Genomic DNA, 20,089 nt, shown 5'->3' with positions numbered 1-20,089 from the left:
ATCTTTATACATACAAGCTTAGAAAAACCACCCAAAATAGTCTATTTGTTTGATCTTGTTGGAAAATGTAACTGTCCAAATGGCCTACTTACGGTAAATCAATGGTGCTCTAAATGGGCTGGGAAATGGATATTGTATGGATAGAGTAACAGCTCAAGTAGAAACACTGTCTAATAAATGTTTACACACCATCAAGTCTATAAACATTAAATATCATACATGACAGAATCTTTCTTATCCTGTAATTTATCTCAATTTTTCCATTACTTTCTTTCATTTTCTTTTTTAGCTTTACTCACAGACAAGCCTCCGAAGCCATTGTTCCCCATGGAGAATCATCCGAGTGTTATTGATGTCCAGCTGGGTAAGTCCCCTTCCGGGAATAATAGATCCTAAACTTGCTCTCTGTTAACAGATGGGGAAAATTGCATGAACCAGGAAGGGTTTATTGCCACTGTTATTACATGCAAATCAATTTGTGTTCTGCTCATTTATAACCCTGGAGTTCAGTGCAATAGCAGTTTAAGGAAATGAGTTTGTATTGCATCGAGGAATGGTTATACTAATTGGTTACACTGGGTATTAAGTGTGCTGTATGAGAGCACTTTTTAACTCTGTGATTGATAGATTCATGAGTGTCTTGCATTAGTTATTGGTGCAGAAAACTTTTCATACATGTCAATCAAATTTTTTTTTATGTGGAGAATATTATCTCTTGAAGAGCAAGCGCATCTTAAAATAAAAGACAGCCCTTCAGTTCAGCCTTTAAAATGATTTGGTAACATTATTTCCAATGGGCCAATGCAGGGATATTTAAAACTTGTTTTTAGGTTGGGATTCTGAATATTTATGAATCATATGGTGTTAGGAAAAACTAGCAAGTTGATTTATGGGTGCTACTTTTTACAGACATATGGTGTTAAAGCCTCTTTTTAAAGTCCCCTACCACTAATCCTTGTGATTTCAAGTACTATAAGCTTGAAATTCACAGGGCTGCTAAGATCTCTTTGGAATTGTGGCCTTTAATTTAAACTCTGTCTATTAACATTTGTGAGCTCTCATCTATCTTGGGTTTCATCCTAGTGTTCTTAATTTCTTCAATTCTAAACAAGACAACCACAAGAAAACTAATATTCTGGAAATGTATTAGGCTTACATGAGGTATACGATTTATTGAAAGTTGTGATCATAGTGGTGCAAGACAAACTGGCTCCAATATCTCACTCACTCTGGAAGCTTTTGACTCAAGTTTTGATCTTTTTTTTTTTTTATTGTTGGGGATTCATTGAGGGTACAATAAGCCAGGTTACACTGATTGCAATTGTTAGGTAAAGTCCCTCTTGCAATCATGTCTTGCCCCCATAAAGTGTGACACACACCAAGGCCCCACCCACCTCCCTCCTTCCCTCTTTCCGTTCACCCCCATAACCATAATTGTCATTAATTGTCCTCATATCAAAATTGAGTACATAGGATTCATGCTTCTCCATTCTTGTGATGCTTTACTAAGAATAATGTCTTCCACTTCCATCCAGGTTAATACGAAGGATGTAAAGTCTCCATTTTTTTTAATGGCTGAATAGTATTCCATGGTATACATATACCACACCTTGTTAATCCATTCCTGGGTCGGTGGGCATTTAGGCTGTTTCCACATTTTGGCGATTGTAAATTGAGCTGCAATAAACAGTTTAGTACAAGTGTCCTTATGATAAAAGGATTTCTTTCCTTCTGGGTAGATGCCCAGTAATGGGATTGCAGGATCAAATGGGAGGTCTAGCTTGAGTGCTTTGAGGTTTCTCCATACTTCCTTCCAGAAAGGTTGTACTAGTTTGCAGTCCCACCAGCAGTGTAAAAGTGTTCCCTTCTCTCCACATCCACGCCAGCATCTGTAGTTTTGAGATTTTGTGATGTGGGCCATTCTCACTGGGGTTAGATGATATCTCAGGGTTGTTTTGATTTGCATTTCTCTAATATATAGAGATGATGAACATTTTTTCATGTGTTTGTTAGCCATTCGTCTATCGTCTTTAGAGAAAGTTCTATTCATGTCTCTTGCCCATTGATATAAGGAATTGCTGGCTTTTTTCATGTGGATTAATTTGAATTCTCTATAGATCCTAGTTATCAAGCTTTTGTCTGATTGAAAATATGCAAATAGCCTTTCCCATTGTGTAGGTTGTCTCTTTGCTTTGGTTATTGTCTCCTTAGCTGTACAGAAGCTTTTCAGTTTAATGAAGTCCCATTTGTTTATTTTTGTTGTTGTTGCAATTGCCATGGCAGTCTTCTTCATGAAGCCTTTCCCCAGGCCAATATCTTCCAGTGTTTTTCCTATCCTTTCTTGGAGGATTTTTATTGTTTCATGCCTTAAGTTTAAGTCCTTTATCCATCTTGAATCAATTCTTGTGAGTGGGGAAAGGTGTGGGTCCAGGTTCAGTCTTTTACATGTAGAGATCCAGTTCTCCCAACACCATTTATTGAATAGGGAGTCTTTTCCCCAAGGTATGTTCTTGTTTGGTTTATCGAAGATTAGGTGGTTGTAAAATGTTAGTTTCATTTCTTGGTGTTCAATTCGATTCCAAGTGTCTATGTCTCTGTTTTTGTGCCAGTACCATGCTGTCTTGAGCACTATGGCTTTGTAGTACAGACTAAAATCTGGTATGCTGATGCCCCCAGCTTTATTTTTGTTACAGAGAACTGCCTTAGCTATACGGGGTTTTTTCGGGTTCCATACAAAACGCAGAATCGTTTTTTCCAAATCTTGAAAGTACGATGTTGGTATTTTGATAGGAATGGCATTGAATAGGTAGATTGCTTTGGGAAGTATAGACATTTTAACAATGTTGATTCTTCCCATCCATGAGCATGGTATGTTCTTCCATTTGTTAATATCCTCTGCTATTTCCTTTCTGAGGATTTCATAGTTTTCTTTATAGAGGTCCTTCACCTCCTTCGTTAGGTATACTCCTAGGTATTTCATTTTCTTTGAGACTATGGTGAAGGAAGTTGTGTCCTTAATTAGCTTCTCATCTTGACTGTTATTGGTGTACACAAAGGCTACTGACTTGTGGACATTGATTTTATATCCTGAAACATTACTGTATTTTTTGATGACTTCTAGGAGTCTTGTGGTTGAGTCTTTGGGGTTCTCTAAGTATAAGATCATGTCATCAGCAAAGAGGGAGAGTTTGACCTCCTCTGCTCCCATTTGGATTCCCTTTATTTCCTTGTCTTGCCTAATTGTATTGGCTAGAACTTCCAGCACTACATTGAATAGTAAAGGTGACAGAGGACAACCTTGTCTGGTTCCAGTTCTAAGAGGAAAAGCTTTCAGTTTCACTCCATTCAGTAAAATTTTGGCTGTGGGTTTGTCATAGATAGCTTCAATCAGTTTAAGAAATGTGCCACCTATGCCTATACTCTTCAGTGTTCTAATTAGAAAAGGATGCTGGATTTTATCAAATGCTTTTTCTGCATCTATTGAGAGGATCATGTGATCTTTATTTTTGCCTCTGTTAATATGGTGGATAACGTTTATGGACTTGCGTATGTTAAACCAGCCTGGCATCCCTGGGATGAAGCCTACTTGATCATGATGAATAACTTTTTTAATGATAAGCTGTAATGTATTGGCTAGGATTTTGTTGAGAATTTTTGCGTCTATGTTCGTGAGTGAGATTGGTCTGAAATTCTCCTTTTTGTTTGGGTCTTTTCCTGGTTTTGGTATCAGGGTGATGTTTGCTTCATAGAATGTGTTGGGAAAGATTCCTTCTTCCTCAATTTTTTGGAATAATTTCTGCAGTACAGGAATAAGCTCTTCCTTGAAGGTTTGATAGAATTCTGGAGTGAAGCCATCTGGACCAGGGCATTTTTTGGTTGGAAGATTTTTTATTGTTTCTTTGATCTCAGAGCTTGAAATTGGTCTGTTCAGGAGCTCTATTTCTTCCTGGCTGAGTCTAGGGAAAGGGTGTGATTCCAAATATTGATTCATTTCTTTCACATTGTCAAATTTCTGGGCATAGAGTTTCTGGTAGTATTCAGAGATGATCTCTTGTATCTCTGTGGGATCAGTTGTTATTTCCCCTTTATCATTTCTGATTGAGGTTACTAGAGATTTTACTTTTCTATTCCTTGTTAGTCTGGTCAATGGTTTATCTATTTTATTTATTTTTTCAAAAAACCAACTCCTTGTTTCATTAATTTTCTGAATGATTCTTTTGTTTTCAATTTCATTGATCTCTGATTTGGTTTTGGATATTTCTTTTCTTCTACTGAGTTTAGGCTTAGATTGTTCTTCTTTTTCCAATTCCATAAGATCTCTTGTGAGATTGTTGATGTGCTCTCTTTCTGTTTTTCGAATGTAGGCATCTAAAGCGATGAATTTTCCTCTCAAAACTGCTTTTGCAGTATCCCACAGGTTTTGGTAGCTTGTGTCTTCATTGTTGTTATGCTCAAGGAAGTTAATGATTTCCTGTTTTATTTCTTCCTTCACCCATCTGTTATTCAACCGAAGATTGTTTAGTTTCCATGCCTTTGGTTGGGGTCGAGCATTTTTGTTAGAGTTGAGTTCCACCTTTAGTGCCTTATGGTCTGAGAAGATACAAGGTAAAATTTCAACTCTTTTGATTCTGTTGATATTTGTTTTGTGTCCCAGGATATGATCAATTTTGGAGAATGTTCCATGGGGTGATGAGAAGAATGTATATTCTTTATCTTTGGGATGGAGTGTTCTATATGCGTCTATCAAGCACAGTTGTTCTAGGGTCTCATTTAAGTCTCTTATATCCTTGTTTAATTTCTGTTTAGAGGGTCTGTCCAGCTCTGTAAGAGGAGTGTTAAGGTCCCCTGTTATGATGGTATTATCAGATATCATATTGCTCAGACTGAGTAAGGTCTGTTTCAAGAATCTGGGAGCATTTAAATTGGGTGCATAGATATTTAGAATTGAAATGTCTTCTTGTTGTAGTTTTCCCTTGACCAATATAAAGTGACCATCTTTGTCTTTTTTGACTTTAGTTGCTTTAAATCCACATGTATCTGAAAATAAGATTGCAACTCCTCTTTTCTTCTGAATTCCATTTGCCTGAAAAATTGTCTTCCAACCCTTGACTCGGAGCTTTAATTTGTCTTTTGAAGCCAGGTGTGTTTCTTGCAGACAGCAAATGGATGGTTTTTTAATCCAGTCAGCCAATCTATGTCTCTTCAGTGGGGAATTCAAGCCATTAACATTTATTGAGATAATTGATAAGTGTGGTAGTATTCTATTCGTCTTATTTTGTGAGAGTCCATTGCTTAGTTTTATCTTTTGCATCAGTGTGGAGGTTAGGTTCTGTCCTTTAATTTCTGAGTTCTTACTTTGCTGCTGATCCGTTGTGGTGGTCAGTGTGCAGAACAGGTTGAAGTATTTCCTGTAGAGCTGGTCTTGTTGTGGCGAATTTCCTCAAAGTTTGTATATCCGTAAATGATTTGATTTCTCCATCAATTTTGAAGCTTAGCTTAGCAGGGTACAGAATTCTGGGCTGGAAATTGTTCTGTTTAAGTAGATTAAAGGTAGATGACCATTGTCTTCTTGCTTGGAAAGTTTCATTAGATAAGTCTGCGGTCACTCTGATGGATTTGCCCCTGTAGGTCAACTGGCGCTTACTCCTGGCAGCTTGCAGAATCTTTTCTTTTGTCTTGACTTTGGACAGGTTCATCACAATGTGTCTTGGAGAAGCTCGGTTAGAGTTGAGGCGACCTGGGGTCCGATATCCCTCTGAAAGCAGTGTGTCACAATCTTTGGTGATATTTGGGAAAGTTTCTTTTATAATATTCTCTAGTATGGCTTCCATTCCTCTGGGGCATTCTTCTTCCCCTTCTGGAATTCCTATAACTCGTATGTTGGAACGCTTCATAAAGTCCCATAATTCTGACAGTGAACGTTCTGCTTCCTCTCTCTTCTTTTCTGCCTCTTTTACTATCTGAGTTAACTCAAAAACTTTGTCTTCTACCTCTGAAATTCTTTCTTCTGCATGGTCTAACCTGTTGCTGATACTTTCCATTGCATCTTTAAGTTCCCTGATTGACTGTTTCATTTCCTTCAGCTCTGCTATATCCTTTTTATATTCTTCATATCGTTCATCTCTTATTTGATTCTGTTTTTGGATTTCCTTTTGGTTATTTTCCACTTTATTAGCAGTTTCCTTCATTGTTTCCATCATTTCTTTCATTGTTTTCAACATGTGTATTCTAAATTCCCTTTCTGTCATTCCTAACATTTCTGTATAGGTGGAATCCTCTGCAGTAGCTACCTCATGGTCCCTTGGCGGGGTCGTTCTGGACTGGTTCTTCACGTTGCCTGGAGTTTTCTGCTGATTCTTCCTCATGGGTGATTTCTTTTATCTGTTTCCTTGCCCTAATTTTCCTTTCACTTCCTCTTGCTCTTTAAGTTCTCGTGCCTGTGGAAGTTGCGGGCGGGTTTAGACGGATTGAACACACGCGACCACTTGCCAGTTTTCCACTGTTTTAGTCCTCCTCTTTTGGTCCAGAAGTCTCTCGCTGACTCCCTGTATCCTCTCAGGGGTGATGATAGGCAGATCCCACCAGCCAGAGATGCCTGGAGTCCTATATCCATAGACTCACGGTGCCCAGATGCAAGGAAGCTGTTACTCGGGTGCCATCTTGCTCCACCTCTTCAAGTTTTGATCTTTACAATCAAACTTGGATAGTGAGAGGCTTATTTCCATCTTGAAAATCAGAGAAAGAAAATCATTTTCTTAAGAGCTTATTCATTACTCCAAAATAATATATAGCACATCGTAATTTTTAATTGCAGCTTAGCAATATGTGTATCAAAGTTAAGGATTTTAAAACAGGAAGAAAAGAAATTATTAAACATGTTGTCAAAGAATAATGAAAATAAACATATTGTCAAAAGTGGACTGTAGAAGTGATAAAATAAATATTTTATAAATAATGTGGAAGTATTAGACTATGACTCTACCCACAACCTCTGTATAATTTTTCAATCAAAATAAAATATTTTGTTGGAACTAAATCTAGATGTATTAATACCCTTATTCCTCAATAATTTTTACTTATATATCTCCATCTCAAACTGAGATAAAAATATCCCATGAGTACTTATGTCTTGCCAGGGTTACATGAAACCATACATATGCTGATTGTCTATCATTAATTTACATGGCTATTCAAATAGATAAATTTTTTTATATGAAAACTTACATATTAAGTAGACGAAAGAAGAATTTGTGCAAGTATTTCAAATAAAGCATAAGCAAATTTTATGTTTGTGGCCCCTAGGGAGATACTCCCTTTATTCTTCTCTGTCACTAGTCACATTTCAACAGAAAAGTTTGAGAAGTACTGCTCTTTTTTTTAATTAAAAGTAGAATATTAATAATGGCAGAATTTATAAAGTATAATCCGGATATTTATCAAAACATGTATAGAAAGCTGCCAGATGTTTTTATCTTCAATTTTTACAGCCTTAAAAAGATGCCCACCTCATTTTCATGGTGCCAGCTAAGGATAAATCACGTTATTATCACGTGGATCTGCTTCCCGGAGAAGTACTGCTCTTAAAGCAAGGAGAGAGACTCTTGCAAGGGGATCATTTCTTCAGTTTCACTGAGTGTAACATATGTCTTTGCTCTTTAGGACATCTATGATATGTGTGTTTTGTATAAATATATATTCCAACATACCAACACTACCATCCTACAATTACTAAAATAATTTACTTCTAATTTGTATTAGATATAAGGCTGAAGTTTTCAGTTTTTAGTTTGTAACACAAAGTGAAAACAACTTGATAGAAAGGTGGAGACATGTCCATTTGCTATTCCAGAAAGGTCATTTTTCTTAAATGTTAAAACAACCTAATAATTCAGAGAAAGTAAAGCAAAGTCAGTCTAATCAGATCTTTGGCACTTCAAGGAGCAAGTGTTTAGTTGAATAAAGGTGATTTTAACTTTTCCACAGGTTTATTTAGCACCATTTATTCACAATTGGAAATCATTTCTAAGGTGCTTTCATACTCAATAGTAAGGTCACATTAGAATACTATAAATGTCAAAGAGTTCCTCAGCGTCAGTGGGAGATCTGCAGTCCGATTGATGAGAGTTTAGAAAACTGCAGGTATAGAAAAGAGATAGAGAAAGATAACTGAGGCTATTGGACGTCCCTGTCTATGTCTGGAAGACTTTCAGAAATTGGCAATGAAATGTCAACATTCAGCTTTAAATGTTCTCAAAGTAGGCCTCAATTAAAACTGCCAAAAAATGTTATAGTCCAATCCAAAATAGCCAGGCACATTACCAAGTTTGGGTTTTCCAAATCCCATCACTTAAAATTTTAGATAAAATTGTGGTAGATTAAAATTGGCTAAAAATTTCTGGCTACTCCTCCCATCCAAACATGGGTTTTTATTTCCCTCTCCTTGAATCTGAGGTGGTCTTAGGGACATGCTCGATCATACAGAGTATGGCAGAAGTGATGTTCTGAGATATCAGAAGCTGAGTGGAAAGAAACTTGCAACTTCTGTCCTGGTTTCTTGGTCTGCTTTGATACCACTGTGTTGCTTGACACTCAAGCGCCATGGAGATGCCTTAGAGGAAGAGATACCATGTGGAAAGAGAGAGAGGCCAACTAGCACAAAGGCATCAGCCATGCGAGTGAAGAAGCCATCTTGGAAGTGGATCTTCTAGCCCCAGCTGCCCTGTCTTGATGCCCTATAGAGCAGAGACAAGCCACCAAGCCAAACACTTCTCAAATTTCTGACCCCAAAAGTCATGAACAAATGGTTGTCATTGGCGACTAAGTTGAGGATAGTTTGTTAAGCGATAATAGACAACCAAAACAAACCTTAATTAGTTTCTCTAGTCTAGAGCATTCTCAATTGTATTTTTCCTATTGATGAGTATCTAATGCAGCCATTTTATGTAAAATAAGAAATGGTAGGGAATACTTGAATACCAGCTTTAAAGTGGTTTTAGAAAACGTTATCTGTAATAATTGTTTATGTGTTTGTTTGAGATTTATATGCCTTTCACAGTTCTAGATATTTCTAAAGGCAGTCGAGTAAGGAAAAATTTCAGTACAAATAAATACTTTTTAGTACATGGAGTTGGCATGAGTACAGATATTTTGTTGTGTCTCTGGAGGAAAATAAACATCTTGACTTTCTTGCTCCTATAGTATAATCCATTAGTCAACTGCAAGGTTCTAGAAATTTATATGTGTTTTTGCTGACATACTGATGACAGTTTGGTGTTGCTAAATTGTGTTCACATTGTAATGCTGAAAGAAGATTAATCTTAACCAAGTAACCATATATTGCAAGATGATAAACACATTCTTAACAAAATAATCTGAAAACCATTGCTCTCACAAAGCAAGCTTATGCGGCTAAAATTGCCTATAGTAATGTATGAAATATAAAGATAAAACAGTGTATAAAACACACACAAAAATCCAATTTGGTCCTGTTGTCCTCCATTTATTTTCTCTTTCTGAAGGTAAATTTACCTTTAAATTTAAGAAATTAAAAAAAAAAATAAAAATAAATTTAAGAAATAAACCTTTACTATACTAGGGCTAATTCTCTTTTCAGCAGTAGAAAAGAAATATATTTTCAATAATTTTTCTACAAAAACAACACCATATTACAATATGTTGATGTATATTGTACCTTTAATGCCACAGTATTAAAATGTCATAGAGACATGTGTCCCTTTTGAAATGTATGCATGATAAGTAGAACCTTTCTTATACCTTGTTTTCTATAGGACCCAAACGCATGCTTTACAATCTCTAACACACTCCTAGCAGCTCTGAAAAAGCCATGAGCTAATTTGGTTGCAAAGATTTGAGATATGCCATCTAATTTTAATTAAGGGTGAATTTGAAAACGTGCCCTGTTCTTCTCACTGATGATGATAATTTTCTTCTTGGAAGTTTTCCTAGGACTTCAAATAAGCAAGGCAGTGTTATATAGAAAATAAATATAAACATTGTTTACTTTCCCTTTCATTGTTGAAGAGTCAAAAAGAGGGCCTGGGGGACTAAGGCAGATCAGAAAAACCCAGAACAGTAAAATAGTGCAAGCTAACTAGATTATTTCAGATGTTTCAAAAAGCCAATAGTACCTCTCTAGGTGAATCTCATATAGTATAAAAGATTTTTTCTTTCTTTTGTATTCTCATTCAGAATTTATTTTATATTTACAGGCTATTCAAATTCATATTTCATAACTGTATTACGTGTTGTCTCAAACTGTCTCTATGTGTATAAGGAGTGTTAATCTTCATCTAAAATTTATTTCCCAGCACATCAGTTTCTACTGAAAATTATCAGATTACCTAAGAGACCGCTATAAAAGACTTTGCAAGAGAATAAATCAAAATATAGCATTTAATTCAATACTCAGGACTAAACTACAAAAAAAATTAATTGAGCCTCAAATTAGGAAATTAGCTATTCAGCCAAATCTATATTTCCTTAAACTTTATTTATGTAACACATTTATTGAGTTCTCACTGAGTGTCAAACAGCAGAGATCCTGGAGATATAGAGGTGAATAAAATGAGGTTCTTGGCCTTAAGGAGTTCTCAATCTAGTGGGGAAGAAAGATGTGTAAGCAGAATTGCAATGTAATATGATAACTGCCAAACCAGAGATGGGAAAAGGGAAAGTGACTTTTTTGCCTGTGCCAGGACTTCATGTATTAGTCATGTATTAAAGGTTCTGGGCACTTAGGCTTTCATTCAGTACAATGAAATAGCTCTCTAACCTTAACCCAGTTGCTAGGTTTATTGGAAAATAATTAAGAATTATCAAAGATAGAACAATCATAAATTGTCTACTAATTTGCTTCAATATAGCAAATACTAAAAGTGGAAACTTACGATACCCATGACTCAGTTTACTTTAGCAAAATTAGTCAACTTTTTCTAAAGCTTACATAGAATAAACAAGCCAAAGCCAGTCACCAACCAATTGAGCTAAACTATCAAACTGGAATTATTGTCAATAAACAGCAATACATGACTATTTTATTAGCTGGAGTCATGACTTGGGATATGAATTGTGTCTAATGGCGGTAGCAAGAGATTTCTTTTTATCTCCCTATCCTCTTATTTTCAAATAACTCTTTTAAAAACCTTCATGTAATCTTAAATAGTTGAGCACTGTGAAGAGTTGGAGAGGATAAAGGAGGGTAGCATGAACTCACTCAGCTTTCTTGGCACACATAATTGGAGCCGGTTCATGGCAGTATTCCCTTTCCCTCATAGACATTCTAGGGTTAGTGAGTTGTTTCCAAAAAATCTATTTATTCAGGCTAACATGCACAAGCTTAGCATGGGCTACCCCAAACTGAAAATCATTCTTTTGCCCAGATTGTATAACATGTGCATTATTTACAACTTTGGAAAATCTGGGCACAGCCCTTCCCCTAAGAGTTGGCTGCAATATTAATGATAGAGACTGAAACTGCTTCCCTTACTTTGTCTAAGTTTCTATTACTTCGATCTACTTGTTTTGAGACTTTTAAGAATGAGATAGAAAAAAAAAAGTTAAGAGTTTGCTAAATATTTGATTATAATGTAACAAGTTTATTATGAACATCTCTTAAATAACCTGATTGTTGACCACACCTCCATGTATATGAGGACTTTTGGTATTTGGAATCATTGTTTAAGCTTAAGCCCTATTGAGATATTGATATAACCTTGACAGTATTTCATCTTTTTAATGGCCTACCCCATGATTTTACATACATGGAACTAAAATCATTTGAGAATTTTCTATGTACTAGAAACTGCAATGGGCCTTTGCACATATGCTATCTTATTCCTCATAAGAGTTCATAGTAGTAATAGATATTATTGAACCATTTTGCAGATGAAGAAACTTAGCTTCAGAAAGATAAATTAGTTTTCCTAAGCCTACATATTTAGTAAGTGACAGAGATGAAATTTCAACCAGACATGTTTGACTCCAAAGTTTACATAATTTTTACCATAGTATGCTGGATATGGTAACATTATTCTAGGCCCCAAACTCTGTCCTAGAAGAAAGCTATCAGTCTAATAGGGATACCAAAATCATATTAACAAAAGATCTAGGAAGATGGCTGACCAAAGACCCCAGCTGCCATACTGTCTTAGAAAGAAGTAAAATTTTTAGAGGAAAAAGAAAAGATAAACAATCATAGGTCAGGTGTAATTCTGAAGTTAAAGTAGAACCTACAAAGAGATGTTAGGGAAGGAGTTGCAGAAGAGAAAAGGAGCAAGATATTGTCAGAGGTCAAACCCCGAGAGGTTTGGAGTCCATCAAAAAGAGCAGATGGAGGGGTTTGTTTCTCCCTCCCTCATATCTCTGGCAGCCAGCAGGCTCCTGAGCTTCTAGAGAGCAAAAGGAGGATACCCTCACAAGCCCAAAAGCTCCTGCCATCAGTGAACTGGGAGCTTCTTGAGGACAAAGCACCAGGCTACCAGCCTCCTTTGGCTGCTTCCCATTGCTACAGATCAGAGCTGAGATGGCAGGTGCCATATTGCTTCCCCACCCACCGTATACCTTTGTCTTCTCCACATGGCTTCAGACCCTCAGTTTTCATCTTGCTTGTTTCTACACAAATTCCCAACTCCAGCCCAGAATGTGGGAACCACAGAGGCTGGTAGGTCCTTGGGGCTCTGCATGGCCCCAGAACCTGGGCATCTAGGTTGGCTACCTTCTAGAGAGAGCAATGGAGAGAAAATAGTGCTAGCTGTCCTCTAGACACTTTTGCTCTACTTCTCCTCCCCCAACCATGGCTGCCAAGAGAGATGCTTGAGCCAGGTCTCTCAGGAGCTACTGCTTCTGCTCTCTTGGGGATTCCACAAAGAGTAGGGCTCAAACTTTTCCTCTTAAGGCACCGCAGAAGAATAAGGGGTGCTCAGACTGTGAGCTCCCTGTTCAACATCCCTTCCTTGTGTTGCTTATCCAGCTGCTCCCTCAGAACAGGGCACATTCTGAAGTAGAGGGACATCAAACCTGCTTGAGCACCCAGTAGGCAACTTGAGACCAGTGCACTTCTCCCTGGCATGGACAGGGATTGATCTCTGGGGACCCAGGGACAGACCTGCAGACCATGTCTCATACTCATTTCATGTTGCTTAAGGGCACAGATGGGGTATTTGTGAACTAATCTTGGGAGGCAAGGTAGCCCACAGGGGGCTGCACTGAAAAGAGCACAGTATGGTTCCCAGCCACAGTGTACTCATGGAGCAGCATTCCCCCCCCACAGGAAAGCCATACTCTCAGCCCAGGGCAGGATCCTGGATGGGAAAGCTTTTAGCCTACAGTGCTATTGCTGGGGAGCACAGCTAGTTTGAGCTCCTGCCTGACAGCAGATGCTGGAGGGAGACTGCAGAGCACAGGAGTGGGGAGAAGATGAAACACCCTCAAACTGCCAGATTGTGGATCTCAGATAGCCCCTGCTTCCATAACCAGATTTCTGACTGGTTGGGGCTCCTGTTTGGCAACTTTTATCAGCAGGCTGGGAGTAGACTTTTGATCCCCACTGAAACAGGTACCTTACCAGCTTTTGTGGAGCCTGAAGGAAGACTCACCCAATCCAGCCCCATTCAGCCTCACTCTCCTTCTTGTCTCTGCTGTGTTGGAGAACAAGGAATCACCAGGAGGATCCAGGGCCCTACCCACCACCTAGGGCATTCATGTGCTTCTGCTGAGGGCTAGAGCTGGTCACAGGTCCCCAAAACAACAGGGAAACTTATTCTGTTCAGCAAGTGCCATCTACAGTCAGGGAGTTCAGTTTGCACAACATTTACTGACTCAGTCATACAGGGTATTGCACTACTGTCTCAAACATTAAGCTGGGCATGCCAATATAATTCACACTGTTAAGAAGACTACAGAGTTGAGGGAAGAAAAAGCATGTCAAAGACCTCCATCCTCCCTCATTAGAGGGAGACAGGGAATCTTCCCATGTACATAGCTTCAACACTGCCACAGCCTACAAACAACCAGCAACTGAGAAAACTATCACATTAAGGATGTCTATAACCAAGGTATCCTCCCCAAACCTAGACCTCCATAAAAGCACCCATAAGCAAAGCCAAGGATGCTTATTCAACATAGGCTACAAATACTCCCTTATGAGTGAGGGGGAAACTAAGCCTGATCTGAATAAATAAAATCAAAGAATAAGAAGCGGCATCTGCCCCAGATGAGAAGGAATTAGTGAGAGAACTGTGGAAGTATGAAAAATTAGAATGAAAAATTGTCTATAGCAATGGACAGCAACCAAAACAAAAATATTGAAATGATGCCAGGAAGGCTATGTTAACCAGAGTGATGAAAATGTGTCAAACGGTCTATAAAACCAGTGTATGGTGCCCCATGATTGCATTAATGTACACAGCTTTAACAGATTTAATAATAAAAAAAAATTGAAATGACAGATAAAGAATTGCAAATATGAATTTTAAGGATGCTCAATGACACCCAAGAGAAAATGGAAAAGCAACTCAAACTAGAAAAACAATTCAGGAAATGAATGAAAAATTCACCAAAAAGCACAACATACTAAAAAAAATAGAAATTCTCAAAATTAAAAATTTATTAAGGAAATACAAAATACAGTGCAAAGTTTTAAGAATAGACTAGACTATGAATGAAAGACTAGACTAGAACTAGAATGAAAGAATTCCTGAGCTTGAAGACAACTCCTTTGAATTGACTCAATCAGTCAAAACTAAATAACAGATAATTACCAGAAATGAACAAACCCTATAAGAAATACGGGGTTTTGTAAAGTGGGCAAATATAAGAATCATAGGCATCCTTGAGGGTGAAAAAGAAAATGCATAAGAGCTGGAAAACTTTTTTTGAGGGAGTAATTGAGGGAAATTTCCTTGGTCCTCTTGGAGGTACATGAAGCTGAATAAACATCTGGGAGATTCATTTCAAAGACGCAATCACCAAGACACATCGTCATTAGACTTGCCACAGCCAACAAAGCAAAGTCTCCTGAGAGCTGTGAGGCAAAAACATAATGGGAAAACCCATCAGGTTAACTGCAGACTTCTCAACTGAGACCTTATAAACCAGAAGGGATTGGAGTTCCATCTTCTGTCTCCTTAACATAACAATTGCCAGCCTAGAATTGTGAATCATGCAAAAATAAGTTTCATATATGAAGGAGAAATAGAGACTTTTCTAGACAAGCAAACCCCGAGGGAATTTGTCATGACCAGACCTGCCCTGCAGGAAAAATGGTCAAAACTGCATTATACATGGATCAACACAATATACACTCTCCAGTGAAAAACCACTTAAAAGCCAAAGCTTAGCGCTTATATGAAACAAAAGGGTCAAACAAAGCAATAATGTATACCCAACAGGATGAACAGAGAAGCATCTTGTATATCAATTCTGTCAATCAACATGAATGGTCTGAATGCCCCACTCAAGAAACATAGGCTGGCTGAATGGATGAAAAAATAAAGCCCAATTATCTGTTGTCTCCAGGAAACACATCTAACCCACAAAGACTCATACATACATAAGATGAAGGAATGGATAATAATATTCCATGAAAATGGAAACCAAAATAAGGTGTAGCCATTCTCATGTCAGATAAAATTACTTTACACTAGTAACAACAATAAAGAAAAAGAGGGTCATTAGACTATGGAGCACAACTCAGCCATAAAAAGAATTAATACCTTTGTGACAAGGTGGATACAACTGGAGACCTTTCTCCTAAATAAAGTATCTCAAGAATGGAAAAACAAACATCACAATTATTCACCATTACATTGGGACTAACCGATAAGCACACATGTACCCAGAGGGAAATTAACCTCAGTGAATATCAACCAGGAAGGAGCAGGAAGGAGGGTAGGGAAAAAAAATCCTACCTAATGGGTACAAGGAACATTATTTGGATGATAGGCACCCCTGTAGTCAGGACTCAAGTACTACAAAAGCAATCCATGTAACCTAAAACACTTGTTCCCCATAATATTTGGAAATTAAAATATGTTATCAATAGTAGTTATTATCATTTAATAATAGCTCTACTACTAATAATAATATTGTTGCTATACTAATATTTAATAATAGCTCTGCCAATTCTACTAATAGTAATAGTAATTATTTTTATTTATAGTAATAGCAGCAGCAGAAACAGCAATAGTTGTAGAACTAACATTTATTATTTACCAGGTACCAGGCACTCTACAGTATTAAATTCTTTATATGGATTTTATCATTTAATCTTCCCAAAACTCTGTGTGGTGGACACAACTATTTGCCATTTTTAACAGCTTTATTATGACATTATTTCTATACCATAGAATTGTCCCATTTAAAACAGATTTCAATGGTTTTTAGTATATTCAGAGTTGGGTAAACATCACCACAATTTCAGAACTATTTATTTATTTATTTTAGAAACAGAGTCTTATTTTGTCACCCTCAGTGGAGAGCTTTGGCATCATAGCTCACAGCAACCTCAAACTCTTAGGCTTAAGCAATTCTCTTGCCTCAGCCTCCCAAGTAGCTGGGACTCCAGGTGCCTGCTACAATGTCCAGCTACGTTTTAGAGACGAGGCCTCACTCTGGCTCAGGCTGGTCTCGAACCTGTGAGCTCAGACAGTCCACCCACCTCTGCCTCCCAGAGTACTGGGATTATAGGCGTGAGCCACTGCACCCAACCCAGAACCTTTTTCTTTTCTTTTTTTTTTTTTTAGACAGAGTCTCATTATGTTGTCCCTGGTAGAGTGCTGTAGCATCACAGCTCACAGCAACCTCAAACCCTTAGGCTTAAGTGATTCTCTTGCCTCAGCCTCCCAAGTAGCTTGGACTACAGGCACCTGCCTCAACACCCAGCTAATTTTTTTGTTGTAGTTATCTTTGTCGTTTAGCTGGCCCAGGCCGGGTTTGACCCTGCCAGCCTTGGTGTATGTGGCTGGCCCCATAACCACTGTGCTATGGGTGCCGAGCTGGCCCAGAACCTTTTAATTACTCAACAAAGTCCCAAAACTTTGTACCTACTATCTATTAGCAGGCACTGCTCAGTCCCCCATTCCTATCTCTACCCCTAGCACTGGGCAACCCCTAATCAACTTTTTGTTATTATAGATTTGCCTATTATGGATATTTAAGATAAATAAAATTATACAAGTAATCTTTTTTGATTGGCTTAACATTTAACATATTGTTCTCAAGGTTCAATCATGTTGTAGCATATATAAGCACTTTACTCCTTTTTATCATCAAATAATCTTCCATTGTATAGATATACGACATTTTCTTCATGCATTCATCATTTGATGGTCATTTCAGTTATTGCCACCTTTTGAATTTTATGAATGATACTTGTATTAGTGTTCATGTACCAATTTTTCTGTGGGCGTATGTTTTAATTTCTCTTGAATATATGCCTATGAGTAGAATTACTGGGCCATTTGGTTATTCTGTGTTTAACCTTTTAAGGAACCGCCAGACTATTTTCTAAAGTGACTAGATCATTTTACATTCCTATCAGAAATTCAGAGGGTTCCAATGTCTCTATATCCTTTCCAACACTTGTTATTTTCCATGTTTTTTGATAATAATTATTCTAATGTGTAAGCAATGGTATCTTATTGTGATTTGGATTTACATTTCCCTAATGGTAAATGTTATTAAGCATCTTTTTGTTAGCCTATTGGCAATTTTTATGTCTTTAGAGAAACATCTATAGCCCATTATTTATTTTATTTTATTTATTTATCTATTTATTTTGAGACAGAGCCTCAAGCTGTTGCCCTGGGTAGAGTGCTATGGCATCACAGCTCACAGCAACCTCCAACTCCTGGGCTCAAGCGATTCTCTTGCCTCTGCCTCCCAAGTAGCTGGGACTACAGGCACCCACCACAAAGCCCAGCTATTTTTTGGTTGTAGCCTTCATTATTGTTTAGTGAGCCTGGGCTGGATTCGAACCTGCCAGCTCAGGTGTATGTGGCTGGTGCCTTAGCCACTTGAGCCACAGGCACCAAGCCCCCATTTTTTAGATGATAAAAATGTGCTCTGAGAAACTGTATAACTTATCCAAGCTAGTAAACACTCATAAGCAGTGAGGCCACAGTTGGCACTCTTAATCCTTAACCTACAGTGCCCATTTATGTCAGTACTGTTGTTTACTCAGCCCTCTTGTATTTGGGGCTTACCTCTGCCCACGCTTTTTAAATATAAATTTTTAGACAGAAAGTGAGTGATTATATATATGGATGTTAAAGGGGTATCCAAAGTGAATTGATTTGGTGAACAAACATAAATCATTAACAGAGTATTAGTTTGACTTTCAATCTTTATGACTCAGGCTTAAATACCTTTTCAAATGTAATAGTAAACTGATTTGTGAGCTGTAAGTATGCCTGAAACTTGGCTATGAAGCACAAGGCATTATAGAAAAGTTTTCTGGAGGGTTGTACAAGTATACTTAAATAGTCAGAAAGTTACATGTAACCCAGAACCTGAACACAGATCAAGAAATTCATCTAGAACACACATGTGTACAGAAGGCAGTACAACTCAGTGGAAATCAACCAGGGGAGTGGGAGGAAGAAGAGTGGTGCAAAACCTACCTAATGGCTACTATGAACACTATTTGGATGTTTAGATGATGGGTATGCTATAGGACTCAAATATTACAAAAGTGATCCATGTAACCTAAAACATTTTTACCTTGTCAACATTTTTTTAAATTTCAGATAGTTATAGGCGTACCTATGATTTGGTTACACAGTTTGCTTTTGTGTGGATAAAGTCAGAGTTACAGGTGTGTCCTTGTCCCAGAAAGTATCTGCAATGTACCTATTGGGTAGGAATTTACCCATTCCCTTCTCCCCCTCCCTTCTACTTAAATTTCATTGAGATTTTCTTCCATATGAACGTATAGGTGTTGAGCAACTAATTCCAATTTAGTACTGAGTATAAATGCTGTTTATTTTTCCATTCTTGCTGTGCTTAACCTAGAAGAATGGTCTCCAATTCCAACCAGATTGCTCCGAAAGATACTAGATCACCGTGTGTGTGTGTGTGTGTGTGTGACTGAGTAGTATTCCATGATGTACATACACCACATCTTATTAATGAACTTAATAAGATGGGCATTTGGGTCATTTCTACTTGCAATTGTGAATTGTGCTGCTATGAATGTTCTAGTGCAAGTGTCTTTTTTATAAAATGTCTTTTTTTTCCCTTTGGGTAAATCCCTAGTAGAGGGATTGCGGGACCAAATGATAGGTCTACTTGTAGGTCTTTTGAGGTGTCTCCATGTGATCTGAGCACTTCCTCCAAGGCAGGTCCAGTTGTGGCAAATTTCCTCGGAGTTTGCTTGTTGGGAAAGATGTGGTTTCACCATTAAATATAAAAATATAGAGCTTAGTTTTGCAGGGAACAGAATCCTGGGCTCGTAGTTAAAAAGATTGAAGTTTAAGGCCTGTTCCCTTCTGCCTTGTAGGAGTGCAGCTGAGAAGTCCACTCCGCTGTTAACCTGATGAGTTTCCCCTTGTAGGTCAAATGTTGATTACAGGTAGCTGCTTGAAGAATTTTCTCTTTCATTTTGGTTTTGGCCAGGTTAATTACAGTGTGTCTAAGAGATACTCTATTTGAATTCAGTCTTCCTGGAGTTCAATATCCATCTAATACTAGATGTTTGCATTTCTAGTGAAGTTTGGAAAATTCTCGATGATAATGTCTTTAATTAGACTTTCCATTCTTTGGGGACTCTCTTCTTCCTCAGAGATACTTATAATCTGCAGGATTCTATGCTGTGCATAGTCCCACATCTCTCTGAGAGATTGCTCTGCTTTTGTTCTCTTCTTTTGTCTCTTTAAATGACTGCGTTAGCTTGAAAGTCTGGCCTTCAATCTCTGATACTCTTTCTTCACCAGGGTTTAATCCCTTGCTGAAGCTCACTGCTATGTTTTGAAACTCCCTGAATGATTCTTTCAATCCTTTAAGCTCCATTATATCCTTCCTAATTTTGTCCAGCTCCTTGGTGACTTTGTCTTTAATTGTTCTAATTTCTTGA

General features: G+C 37.7%; 1 protein-coding gene across 1 annotated transcript in view; it reads left to right on the top strand.

The window, feature by feature from the left end:
• The window catches only part of IL1RAPL2 (interleukin 1 receptor accessory protein like 2), a 678,833-nt gene that overhangs the window by 331,320 nt on the left and 327,424 nt on the right, over positions 1–20,089 (top strand). The window contains exon 4 of the mRNA XM_053579080.1: positions 290–364. Coding sequence (XP_053435055.1) covers positions 290–364 — 75 coding nt within the window. The remainder of the gene's footprint in view (positions 1–289; positions 365–20,089) is intronic.

Source organism: Nycticebus coucang, chromosome X (genome assembly GCF_027406575.1).
Source record: "Nycticebus coucang isolate mNycCou1 chromosome X, mNycCou1.pri, whole genome shotgun sequence".
Taxonomy (NCBI): Eukaryota; Metazoa; Chordata; class Mammalia; order Primates; family Lorisidae; genus Nycticebus; species Nycticebus coucang.
This window is presented reverse-complemented; position numbering and strand designations above follow the sequence as displayed.